This window comes from Somniosus microcephalus, chromosome 34 (assembly GCF_052327205.1).
Source record: "Somniosus microcephalus isolate GS21.2 chromosome 34, FLI_Smic_1.0, whole genome shotgun sequence".
Taxonomy (NCBI): Eukaryota; Metazoa; Chordata; class Chondrichthyes; order Squaliformes; family Somniosidae; genus Somniosus; species Somniosus microcephalus.
The window spans coordinates 14060490-14073564 of record NC_141020.1 but is presented as its reverse complement, the minus strand read 5'-3'; the positions used below and the strand labels follow the sequence as shown (position 1 = coordinate 14073564).

The following is a 13075-nucleotide window of genomic DNA, read 5'->3' as shown; positions in this document are numbered from 1 at the left end:
GCTACAGATGCATTCGCACCCGTACGACCAGATTTAGGAACAGCTTCTTTCCCAGGGCTGTCAGCCTACTGAACTCCACAAATAAACTCTAAAGCCTGCACATCTGCCAATGCACTTTATTATGGTTATGTTTATGTTAATGTATTACAAGCCAAATGTATGTTGAATGTTTAAATGTCTTAATCCAAATGTACACTCTCGGGAGCCGCAAGCCTACATTTCGTTGTACTGCACTTGTGCACTAACAATGACAATAAAAGTTGCTTTGATTGATTGATTTGATTGAGTATATTCAAGATAGAGATCGATAGATTTTTGGATATTATGGGAATGAAGGGATATGGGGAGAGTACAGGAAAGTGGAGATGAGGTAGAAGATCAGCCATGATCTTATTGAATGGCTGGAAGGGCCAAATGGCCTACTCCTGCTCCTATTTCTTACCTGCTTATGTTCCTGAGATTAGCAGCAGTGAATGACAAACAGGGACTGAGCCGTTTACAGGAAGCCCACGTGTCCCATTCTCAGTCAAGGCCGGAGCACCGAGTGACCAAATTCTGAAAGTAAATACAAGTGTCTGAGCAAAGGCGAGGAGTCAGCCTCACTCTTACTCTCACCTCGGGCAGAAAAACAAGGAAATCGCTTTCTCTGGCAAATATAGACCACGAACCAGACACCACAACCACATGCAACTCACTGACACAGGCAAAACGAAAAACTTAAAAGCACTCTTTATTTCCATTTTTGCTGGAGGGGGAGGAGGTTATTGACAATCCTCTCAATTCTAGACTTTGATCGAGGGAATTTGCATTTAGAAATGACAAACTTTTCCTTAACCCTGGGGCCCGTGTTGCAGAACTAGAGTCGGGGGCAGAAATGGACTAAACACACACCCGCTAAAGTTTATATTTTCGAAAAGGTTGAGCTGAAATACCTCAAACCCGTATTTAAAGAAAGGAGTTGCATTTATATAGCGCCTTGTACTGTCTCGGGACGTCCCAAAAGCGCTTGGCGGCCAATGAAATGTAGGGAAACCGTAGCGCCACTCAATATGCGCACAGCAAGCTCCCACAGACGGCAATGTGGCAATGACCACATATTGTAATTATTGAGGGATAAATCGTGGATAAAGAGGCTTAATATTGGCCCCCATCTCTGGGGCAACAAGGATTGCACACCAGGGCAAGGTTTAAGAGGCTAAATCCTGGCCCCCATCTCTGGAGGCAACAAGGATTGCACACCAGGGCGAGGGTTTAAGAAGGTAAATCCTGGCCCCCCATCTCTGGGGCAACAAGGATTGCACACCAGGGCGAGGGTTTAAGAAGGTAAATCCTGGCCCCCCATCTCTGGGGCAACAAGGATTGCACACCAGGGCGAGGGTTTAAGAGGGTAAATCCTGGCCCCCCATCTCTGGGGCAACAAGGATTGCACACCAGGGCAGGGTTTAAGAGGGTAAATCTTGGCCCCCCATCTCAGGGGGCAACAACGATTGCACACCAGGGCGAGGGTTTAAGAGGGTAAATCCTGCCCCCCCCCCCCATCTCTGGGGCAACAAGGATTGCACACCAGGGCAGGGTTTAAGAGGGTAAATCTTGGCCCCCCCATCTCTGGGGCAACAAGGATTGCACACCAGGGCGAGGGTTTAAGAAGGTAAATCCTGGCCCCCCATCTCTGGGGCAACAAGGATTGCACACCAGGGCGAGGGTTTAGTAACTTCTCGTATTTATTTTAAAAAAAGATAAATTTACAGCATCAATTTTAAAAATAAAGCTCCCACGAGCTGGATTTCTATTTAAAACTCTCTCTCTCTGATCAAGCCGCTGTCTAGAGAGGGATTCCCTCTGACGTCGGTGCCTGGTTACCAGTAAACAGCAAACTACACAGTTCCATATTTGGGCATGTACGTCAGGGATCCCCGGATGGGCGGAGCCTCCTCGCAAAGAGGGGTTTTATGGCAATTTCTCCCCAATAAAGCGGCGTGGAGGCTCCGGGAGAGTGGCATTAGCAGCACAGGCACTGGCGGCCTCAGTGCTGGTGCTCTCGGCGCGGCTGGTTCTTGGATTCAGGCGGATTTTTGCCCATTTGCACCGTCCGGGACGAGTTGTTATTCTAATGAGCCTGACGTCAGAGGAATATCTTGGTATATAAAAAAGACAATCAGGAGGAGCTGGTTCATTCATAAAGCAAGCGGCGGATCGAATAGCAAGACAGGCGCTTACTACAGCACACACACCAGAGAGGGTGTTTTTTTACTTTTTTTTTGGTGACATTTCTCTGGGAGACACCAACTGTCTTAGCCACAAACTGCAAAGCTGGATTTCGGGGGCGGTAAATCCTGGCTCATCACCGACTGGGAGGACATGTACCAGGGATTCTCCGGCGACTTTGACTCGGCTTCTCGGTGCAGCTCCTCCCCTTCGGAGCCCCAGTACCTTTCCTCGGTGGATTCCTTCAGCCAGAGTGTGGGCAGCCCGACCTCCGCAGCCCAGGTAAGTGCGACCTTCAGCCAGTAGAACTTTGCTTGAGTGCTTGGAGTTTAAGGGGGATTATTTGTGCATCAACACCAGGCATAATAATGTGCAATAAAATGATTAGCGATCTTTGCAACCGTCACCATATTTAGCTGAAGTTGCAATGATTGATTATCTGCAAATAAAGTGCTTATTGATCTTGGCGGTGTGAGGGGGGGGGTGAAATGTCACCAATATTTGGCTGGATTGTGCAGGCGGTAACGGTGTGGGGTTGGGGGGAAAAGTGTAATATATGATCAGAAGTCCACCCCCCACTAAATGCACACGCACGCAATCTGTCGCTGCATTCAGCGCCTCCCCGGGCTCGATTATAATCGGTTCATCGATCGGTTGCACCGGTTTCCCGCAGCCTGGAAACCTCACGCTTGCTCTCCGCCTGGGTTGCGTGCGTAAGGTTGACGTATTGGAATCCTCCTGGTGACGCTACGCAGGCACGCACGCACGGTCCCCGGCCCGGGCGACGTTCTATTTTGGAACGTTACCATGGCAGCGACGCTGTCACTGGCTCCGCCCACCGCCTGGGCGGCGCCTCTTTTTTTTATGAATGGATGGAAGCGGCGGGCTCCGGGGCTGCAGCAAGTCCCACCAGATCCCGGGGACTCTGCAGCCTTCTCCCCCCTCCTCCACTCCCCAAACCCCGGGGGGAGTTGCGTGCACATTGCAATCCCGAAAGTGGATTGATTCTTCCTGAATTTAGCAATTTGCACCATTTGCTCGCGTGTGTCAGCCAGTGGCTCAGTTTGGTAGCACACTCGTTTATATCTGAGTTAGATTAGATTAGATTAGAAGGTTGTCTGGTTCAAATCCCACTCCAGAGACTTGAGCACAAAAATCTAGGACTGCTGAGGGAGTGCTGCACTGTCGGCGGTGCCGTCTTTCGGATGAAATGTTCAACCCAGGCCCCTTCTGCGCTCTCAGGTGGACGTAAAAGATCCCATGGCCACTATTTCAAAGACAAGCAGCGGGAGTTCTCCCCGGTGTCCTGGGGCCAATATTTATCCCTCGATCGACATCACTAAAACCGATGATCTGGTCATTATCACATTGCTGTTTGTGGGAGCTTGCTGTGCGCAAATTGGCTGCTGTGTTTCCTACATTACAACAGTGACCACACTTCCAAAAGCGCTTTGGGATGTCTGGTGGTCGTGAAAGGCGCTATATAAATGCAAGTCCTTCTTTCTGTTTCTATGGCAGGGGGCATAGATTTAAGTAAGCAGGACTAGAGGGGAGTTGAGCAGAATTTTTTTTCACCCAGAGGATGGTGGGGGTGGTGGGGGGGGGGTCTGGAACTTGCTGCCTGAAAGGGTGGTAGAGGCAGAGACCCTCATCGCATTTAAGAGTACTTGGATATGCACTTGAAGCACTATAACCTACAGGGCTACGGAGCAAGAGCTGGATAGTGGGATTAGGGTGGATAGCTCTTTCGGCCGGCACAGACATGATGGGTCGAATGGCCTCGTTCTGTGCTGCAATTTATATGATTCTATGATTTGTATTGCTCCCAGTCAGGCCCTGGCGCGCTCCATGCCATGTTGAGATTAGGAGTCCGTAGCTGGTCATTCACTGAGTTGTGAATCTTACTGCAAGTAAATATGGTAACTGTATTGAGCTTATAGCAACAGTAGCTGAACTTCAAGGGAACCGACTGTATGTGAAGTGCTTTGGGAACCTGATTCAAGTGAGCTATAAATACAAACCTCTTGGATATGGCAGCGTGGGCTGGGCTCTCTCTCGGGGGGGTTTGGCATCACCAACTGTAGGCGAACCTTGTCAGTTGAGTAGTTTAAGTACTCCTGCTCCTAATGCTTGTGTTCCTTGTTGTGGCCACCGGCTGCTCGAGCCTGGGTCCAGAGGGAAGAGTAACGATTCCGACAGATAATTGAGACTTTCATTTATATCGCGCCTTGCGTCCCTCAGACCTCTCAAGTGCCCTGACTGGTAATACTAATGTGGGAGTAGGGGTCAGACCAATATCCCAAACTTGATTCACAGTTCCCGGCAGGTGAAGGAACACACAGTTCATCAGTCCTCGAGCAGAATTATTAATATAACTAAAGGGTTATGGCCCCCTCCCATCCCTGTAGGGATGCTGTAAGGAGGGAGGGGAAATTGACGTCGAAATCTCCTAAAGTTGGGATTTCCCACCGTCGCATTCCCGCACCAATCGGGAATCTGCGACGATGCATCTGGGATCATTGCAAACATGTGACTTTGGGCAGAAATCAGTGGCTGAGCCAATGGGGGAGGGAGGTTAGGAGGGTTCATGCCACCGCACCCCCTCCAGTCAACCAAGCCTAATGGGGAGGGGGGGTTATGAACCCCCCTCCGTCATTTAAACCTAACTTCGCCACTGGGGAGCAAGGGGGTCAGGAGGGGGTCATGACCCCCCCCCCCCCCAATCACCCAAGCCTAATGTAGGGGTTCATGACTCCACACAACCAAACCTAGTTCTGCCACTGGGAGAGATGATCTTTCCGCTGTCGGGATTCTTCTGCTAAACACTTTTTAGGATTTTGCTTGTTGTGACTCGTGTCTTGTGCTCCCAGCCTCTGCCGCTCGTGCCCCACCACCCCCCCGGCCGCATTGAGGATCTTGGGTTCCAATTTCACTAATGTCCTTTCAGGGAAGGAAATCTGCTGCCCTTACCCGGTCTGGCCGATTGTGACTCCAGACCCACAGCAATGTGGTTGACCCTTAACTGCTCCTCTGAAATGGCCTTGCGAGTCACTCGGTTGTATCCAACCACTAGGAAAAACGGCAGCGGTTCAAGAAGACGGCTCACCGCCACCTTCGAGGGCAATTAGGGATGGGCAATAAATGCCGGCCATGCCAGGGACGCCCACATCCCAGGAATAAATTTACAGATTGGCAGTCTTGTGGGCCCTCCCGTCCCCCATTTCCCAGTCCAACTCCAACCCCATTTTTTTTTTTTAAATGTACTACATTCCCATTTATTCCAGGAGTGTGCTACGGGCGTTGGGGAAATGCCGGGATCCTTCGTGCCAACACTCACTGCCATCACCACCAGCCAGGACCTGCAGTGGATGGTACAACCGACTGTCATCTCCTCAGTGGCACAGTCTCAGCCTCAGGCTCAGCTTCCACCCCTGCCCCAACCCACCATGGACCCCTACAATCTCCCGGGGACCAGCTATTCCACCCCAGGCATGTGCTCCTACAGCAGCGCCGGGCCGTCCAAACCCACCCGAGCCAGCCGCTCTCGGAGGGCACGCGATGAAACGGTGAGTGTGGGTGAAGGGAATGTGGAGTGTGTGTGTATGCAGAGCTGGATTGTGACTGCCACTCTAGTCAATAGCAATGGTTAATCTCACCAGGTCCAAGTCACTGGAGTTGTCAAAGGTTTCTTTTAAAGCTATTTTTTTTTAAATTATGTCGGTGCTGGAAATGCACTCCATCTCAAGCAGGTTATCGATCAGGTCAAATACAGCATGGGGTTAGATACAGAGTAAAGCTCCCTCGACACTGTCCCATCAAACACTGCCAGGGCAGGTACAGCACTGGGTTAGATACAGAATAAAGCTCCCTCTACACTGTCCCATCAAACACTCCCAGGGCAGGGACAGCATGGGTTAGATACAGAGTAAAGCTCGCTCTACACTGTCCCATCAAACACTCCCAGGGCAGGTACAGCACTGGGTTAGATACAGAGTAAAGCTCCCTCTACACTGTCCCCATCAAACATTCCCAGGGCAGGTACAGCATGGGTTAGATACAGAGTAAAGCTCCCTCAACACTCTTTATTCGGGTGAGACCCATGCATCACTGGAGAAGATCTTCATCTCATGGGTCTGGACTGGGTTTGAGATGGAAGGTGAGTGTGCTGGTATATTAGTGAGGTTGGGAGGGTTCGGGTTAGGAGTTGGTGGATTGGGAAGAACTAGAAGGGGTAAAGTCAGAGGGACAGTGTGGATGAAAGAGTCGGGAGAGGGTGAGTGACTGACGGTCTGTCTGTTTTATTGCAGCTCACAGTGGAAGAGGAGGAGAAGCGTCGCGTTCGCAGGGAGAGAAACAAGCTCGCAGCCGCCAAGTGCCGGAATCGCCGCCGGGAGCTGACTGACCGCCTGCAGACTGTAAGCAAACACTGGGGGTGTGGTGTGGGGTTGGGTGGGTGGAGGGACCTTTAAGCTAGCTTCTCCAGGTGATGCCGAGACCCCCAAACCCTCCCCTGGGAAATGAGTGTTCCCGGGAGAGGGAGATTGTGTGGGGGCGTGGCTCAGAGGGTCTCTGGCGTCAAGGGAGCGGCTGTGGGGAGGGATGGGGGTCTCTGGGGGTGGTCTCTGGGAGGTGGGGTGTAAGGGAATTCTCGTGGGGTGTGGGGGGTTGTAAGGGGGTCTTTGGGAAGGTATAAGGGGGGTTTCTGGGGTGGGGTGTTGGGAGGGGTCTCTGTGGAGAGATGCAAGAGGGGTCTCTGGGGGTGAGGTGTAAGAGGAGTCTCTGGGAGGTGTAAGGGGGTTCTAGGGTGGAGTGTAAGGGGGGCTCTGGGAGGGTATAAGGGGGTCTCTGGGGTAATTAATGGGGGAGGAGTAGGTTTGTTGGGTTAGGGATAATTTGGGGGCTCTGTATTGATCGCAGTACAGAAAGCACCGTGCCATCGCTCTTCTGAGTTACCCGCGGCCTGTGCACCACAGCTCAGCCTGGGGGCCAGTCTGTCCCCAGGGGGCAGGTAGAGGAGGACGAGGCGGCAGAACCCTGTCAATAGGGGGGGCCCTCGCTTCCCACCTCTCTCTCTCTCCCCACTCTGCTCCCTCCCTTCCTTCTCTCTCCTCTCCTCCTCCCTTCTCTCCCTCTCCCTCCCTGTCTCCCTCCTCTCTCCTCCTCCTCTCTCCTCTCCTCCCCCCCCTCTCTCTCTCTCCCCCCCCCCCCTCTTTCTCCTCCTTCCCTCTCTCTCCCCTTTCTCTCTCTCTCTCTCCTTCCCCTCATCCTCTGTATTTAACGCCACTCTCCCGTCTCTTGGCAGGAGACTGACCAGCTGGAGGAGGAGAAGGCCGAGCTGCAGTCGCAGATCGCCGAGCTGCACAAGGAGAAGGAGCGGCTGGAATTTGTGCTGGTGGCCCACAAGCCGGCCTGCAAGATCCCGTACCAGGATCCCCTGAGCCCGCAGCCCAGCGCCGCGACAGTCGAGGTGAGCTCTCTGGCAATGGCGAGTGCTTTGGATGGGAAGGAACCTGCGTTCGCTGGGAGCTACCCGCCGGGCTGTCAGCTGCCGGCGGAGGTACCGCTCGCTAGCTCTTTCTATCCGCACTGTGAGCCTCTCCACACGCCCTGTTTGAATGCTAGCCCCCACGCCTCATACACGTCTTCATTTGTGTTCACCTACCCAGAGGGAAGCAGTTGCGGCCTCGTCCACCAGCGGAACAGTAGCAGCGACCAGTCCTCGGACTCTCTGAACTCGCCATCGCTGCTGGCTCTCTAACCTGCTTAAGCCCTCCCTCCTCCCGCAACACACACACACTCGCCAGCACCGCTTTTATACCGGCTGGCGCACCAGGATGGGGAGGGGGACAAGGAAAGGGGTGGGGGAGGCGAGGGGGAAGGAGACTGACCGCCTGCACATCACCTGCCGTGAAAAAACTCGCCTGGACCCGCCGGAGGGGAGGAAAGGATGGGAGTGTGACGCCCCCCACTGCCGAATAGCTCCGTCTTTTTTTTTACACACACCGCTCACCAATCGAAAGGGGATGGAGGAAGAAGCAGCAGCAGCAGCAGGGAGCCAGTGCTTGTGTTTCCGAAGTCGCAACGTAACACACCCCCCCAAGACCTCCTGAATGTACTTTTCACCTCTCCAAAGCGGACACCCCACCTCCCCCGTGAATGTCACGTCAACAGTGTGCTCGGTATGGACTGCACACACACACACATACTCCCCCGGTGTGGACCTGGATCCCGGGCCCGGCGGTGCGGGGGGAAAGGCTCAACCACCCCACCCCTCTGATTCTGTGTTTATGTGAAAAAAAAATTGAATTTGGCTTTTTCTCAACGGGAGCTGACTGTGAAGCCCCCCCAACCCCGCCTGATGCCAAGCGAAGGGGCCACCCCGAATTCTCCCTTGACTGTGGCACCGCTCTGCTCCAACCTTTTTTGAGGCTACATCAAAGGCAGGGAGCTGCCATCTCTCTAACATACTGTGAATCCAGACATTTTGTCAAAGATTTTTTTTCTGTTGGGGGGGGCTTGATATTTTTCATTTTGAGGAGATAAAGTTTGCCTCCCACTGAAGTAACAAGATGTGAAACTTTTTTTAGTCATTTTAACCACACTCTCCTGGGATGGGATGCAACACTTTTTTGACACTCCGCGATGGAGAGTTATTAATGGGGGCAATTTTTAAGCCGACTCGCTCAGCAGAAATCTGGCTGGCGGACAGTTAAAATCGCCCTGGTTCTTACCCGTCCGAACCTGATCGTCACATCTGCAATTTTAACCTGCTCTTCCGAGCAGGTGGCAAGGGCACACGCCCGGAGCCCACAGGGTCCTTTGTTACCTATGCATGTTGCAGCCCAATGACATCATTGAGACCTGACTGTAATTTTAACTCTGGCCTGAACGGGGAATCCACCTGGAGTTAAAATCGGGGCCGATTTATTATAGGCCGGCTTGTGGGGGGGGAAAAAACCCAGCATTCCACCCCATCCCGTGGCTCTCCCGCCAGGCTGGTGAGATTAAAATTGCCCTCTGGTCAGACTTGGTGGTCATATAACCTGTGGCTTGAAGTTCCAGCTTATCATAAGCCGAACCCTTCCTTGGTTCAATTTTTGCACCGTCGCTGCTGATGCTTGAACCGCCCCAGAATTCCGTACGGGTAAACGGGAATCAAATGGCATTTGTTGCCATCGCCTCGGCTCCGTTTTTCAGTGCAGGGTTAGAACTTTCAGCTAAACTGGAAAATAAGAGCAGGGATGCGATGCCCCCCGTAGTTGAATAGTCAACTGCCACAGGGATTGGCCCCTTGGGCGAGGTATGGAACGGGCGCTGGTGGAACTATGCCCCAGACTTGACGCCTTCCGGAGGGGGCTGGGGTGGAGAGAATTGGAGGGGAATGGAATTGGGGCAGTTTAAGTGGTGCAGCAGGGAGTCCCATCTCCGGCAGCTGAACACCTGCAGCAATGCAACAGTCCAAAGATGTGCGGGTTAGGTTGATTGGCTATGATAAAATTGACCCTTAGTGTTAGGGGGATTAAATACGTGGGGTTACAGGGATAGGGTGGGATATGTGTTGGTGTAGGGGTTATGGGGATCGGGTGGGATATGTGTCGGTGCAGGCTCGATGGGCCGAAATGGCCTCTATCTGCACTGTGGGGTTTCTGTGATTCTGTGAATGCCCAGTTGGGTGGTAGAGATCGTGTCATTTCTAAAGCCCCTGGGCTGGATTAGAAACCGCACCCCCCCCCCCTCCACCCCGCTCATCTAGAGCAGGGTGTAAATGCTAAATCCACCACATGCCTCTAATATCTAACCAGTTCTTAACAAACTAAACTTCGAACCAGAGGTGGGAGGTAAGGCAGCAACTGCAGCCATCGTGTCTGTGCTGCCCTGACCTAAAATGCACATAATGCAATGCAAGAGGTTTGATCCCTGCTCCCATTGAGCATTATGCTGAATAGAGAACACTTTATCGCTTGTAAATTATTGCATTTTAATCAATAGTTAATATAATGGACAATGCAGATAAACTTCTACATTATATCAAAATAGCGAATTGCTACGATGTATTTAAGCTTTCGTAGTGGACTTTATGGATAGCCGGCAGTATTCGCCCCTGCTGGTGACTTGTCAGAGATGCTGCCAGGCACCCTAAAGCTCATTGCGAAGTCCCAGGTTTTACCCTCCCCTGTCTCTGCTGAACCAGTGCACTTCCTGCCCAGTGGGTCCCCCCCCCCCCCCTCCCCTGGTGGAATTCAGGTGAAGCTCAGGATCAGGACTTAAGATGAGGTTTACAGCCCAGAATCCTGCCCACATTCCATGCCTGGGATGGCCTTTGGAACTGCACCCAGGGACAGCCATGCTCCTTGAAAAGATGAGAGACGAGGGTCGTGTCCACTTCTGTTTCTCTCCACCCCCCCCCCCCCCCCCCCGCCTTGTGTCTCCTGCGGGTCTAGCCAGGAGCTGGATTCAGTGGTTGATACAGGATAGTGCATTGCCCGCTGACTAGTAGCCTCGCTAAAGCAGCATTCGTTTTATATTTTTTTATATATTAATATTTATTTTTTTATTTCTGGACGTAGGTCAAAATGAGCAGCATTTTCTTTTCAAAAAAAATAAATATTAGAACTGAAAACCAGATTGAATTCAGAACTTGCTGTACAAAATGTCTGGAGCTATTTAAAAAGTTTACTGTTTTCTCAAAAGATTCCGAAAGGGGGTTAAAATCCAAAACTTAGTCCTGTTCTGTGCCAGGCAGTCGGCTCGACGAAACTACTGACTCTGTTCCTCCTTTCTTTCTCTGTTTAGTCTTGGTGTGGGAACAATTTGCTTCAAACTGCCACAGCTTAACAAGTGTTAGTTCATGAATAGTGTCTAGTTTTAAGCGCTAGTTACTGAAAAAAAGCTTTTTCAAAAAAAAAAAAATGTTTAAAAAAAAAGTCAAAACTGCATGGAGACCAGCTAACATTTCAAAAACAGAGATCTGATATTTACTGTGACACGGGGATAATCTCGGACTGTGTTACTGCAGAAGATTGTATAACTATGTTTCTGTGTCTGTACTGTGACTATATTCATGGTAGGTTACCGGAAATTCTCTTGTAATTATTTGAAAAATATTGAAATCTATTTCTGGATTTGTAACTGTAAAGGTGTGTGTGTATATTCTGTGGCATTACAATGGCCTTCATAGCAGATTTGAGAGTAAGAATTAGATTTTTGAGGGTAAAGGAAAAGAGGCCGGCACCACAATTCCATCACCCTGTTCAAGGGTAGGGTCTGTGTCCTCACACCCAATCAATACCCTACCTGTGTCACAGGGCCTTGGTGAGACCACACCTAAAGTACTGTGCACTGTTTTGGTCTCCTTATCTGAGGAATGATACACTCGCCTTAGAGGAGGTGCAACGAAGGTTCACTGGATTGATTCCTGGGATGAGCGGGCTGTCCTATGAGGAGAGATTGTGTAGAATGGGCCGATACTCTCTGGAGTTTAGAAGAATGAGGTGATCTCATTGAAACATATAAGATTCTGAGGGGCGATTGACAGGGTAGATGCTGAGGTTGTTACCCCTGGCTGGAGCGTCTAGAACTAGGGGCCATAGTCTCAGGATAAGGGGTCGGCCATTTAGGACTGAGATGAGGAATTTCTTCATTCAGAGGGTTCTGAATCTTTGGAATTCTCTGCCCCAGAGGGCTGTGGATGCTGAATCTTTGAGTATATTCAAGACTGAGATCGATAGATTTTTGCACTCTAGGGGAATCGAGGGATATGGAGATCGGGCAGGAAAATAGAGTTGAGGTCGAAGATCAACCATGATCTTATTGAATGGCGGAGCAGGCTCGAGGGGCCGAATGGCTGACTCCTGCTCCTAATTCTCTTGTCACCACCAACCCCCAGTACTCAAACCCATCTAATAACGAACCTGTGTCACCATGATCCCCCGCAGTAACCAAACCCAACCGGCACCCAAGTGAGCGGAGGTTGAACCATAGATGCTTGTGTTATTGGTTTGTGGGTTACTTGTAATGTGAGACCACCCACCCCTACCCCTGGACCATACTGCTGCTCCAACATGGTATCCAGCGTGCTGGGATTTGGGTTTCACATTCCTGGTTCTCACGGTGGGAAGTGTCCAGTCTGCTGCCTGTCCTAAGCATCTCTGGCAGAGGCCTTGAAGGAAGTTAGCTGCCCATTTCATCTGGGAGGGCAATAAAGGCGGGGACAGGGTTAAATGTGGGGGGGAATCAGGACCTGGAGTTGGACCTTGATCACAGTGCCTCTGCGTGAACTGCCATGTCTCCTTCATTCTAACTGTTGCTCTCAAACCTGTCACAACGCTGGGGGATTGGACCAGTGCAATCAGATTCTTCTCTCCAGTTTGTGAAGCCATTGTTGGGATCAAGCAGAACCTGCTGGATAACTGGGCATGAAATAAAGAAACCAATTCAGTTAGGAACATTCACTGTAACTCCCCCTCCTCCTCCAACCTGTGCATTCCTGAATCTCTGGCAGGAGTGGGGGGGTCAATATTTTTTTTTAAGTGAAACTAGTATTGAGCCACACTCTACAACCCTGAACAATTAGTCATTCTAAACTTGTCACAGGGACTTTAACCTCCTTGTCTCTGTTTGTGTCTCTCTGTCTCTCTATCGCTGCCTCTTTCATTGTGTGTGTGTCTGTGTCTCTCGCTGTGTATCTTTTTTTTCCTCTCTCGCTGTACACCTCTGTGTGTGTGTGTGCATTTCTGTCTTACTGGCTAAGCCTGTGTCTCCTTTTTATCTTGCTACCTCTCACTTTGTCTCTGTCTCTCTCCCAGTCTGTGTCTGTCTGTCTATCTATGCCTATATCTGTGTCTGTCTCTCTCTCTCCCTGTCTCTGTGT

The 13075-nt window shown here is 51.0% G+C and overlaps 1 protein-coding gene across 1 annotated transcript; it reads left to right on the top strand.

The window, feature by feature from the left end:
- Window positions 1-1982: 1982 nt before the first annotated feature.
- Window positions 1983-8061, top strand: LOC147096783 (protein FosB-like). The gene is made up of 4 exons (XM_085973405.1): window positions 1983-2487; window positions 5490-5771; window positions 6513-6620; window positions 7508-8061. Exons 1-4 carry the CDS (start codon window positions 2359-2361, stop codon window positions 7961-7963), a joined length of 975 nt encoding a protein of 324 aa, XP_085829531.1. The 5' UTR covers window positions 1983-2358; the 3' UTR covers window positions 7964-8061.
- Window positions 8062-13075: the final 5014 nt, after the last annotated feature.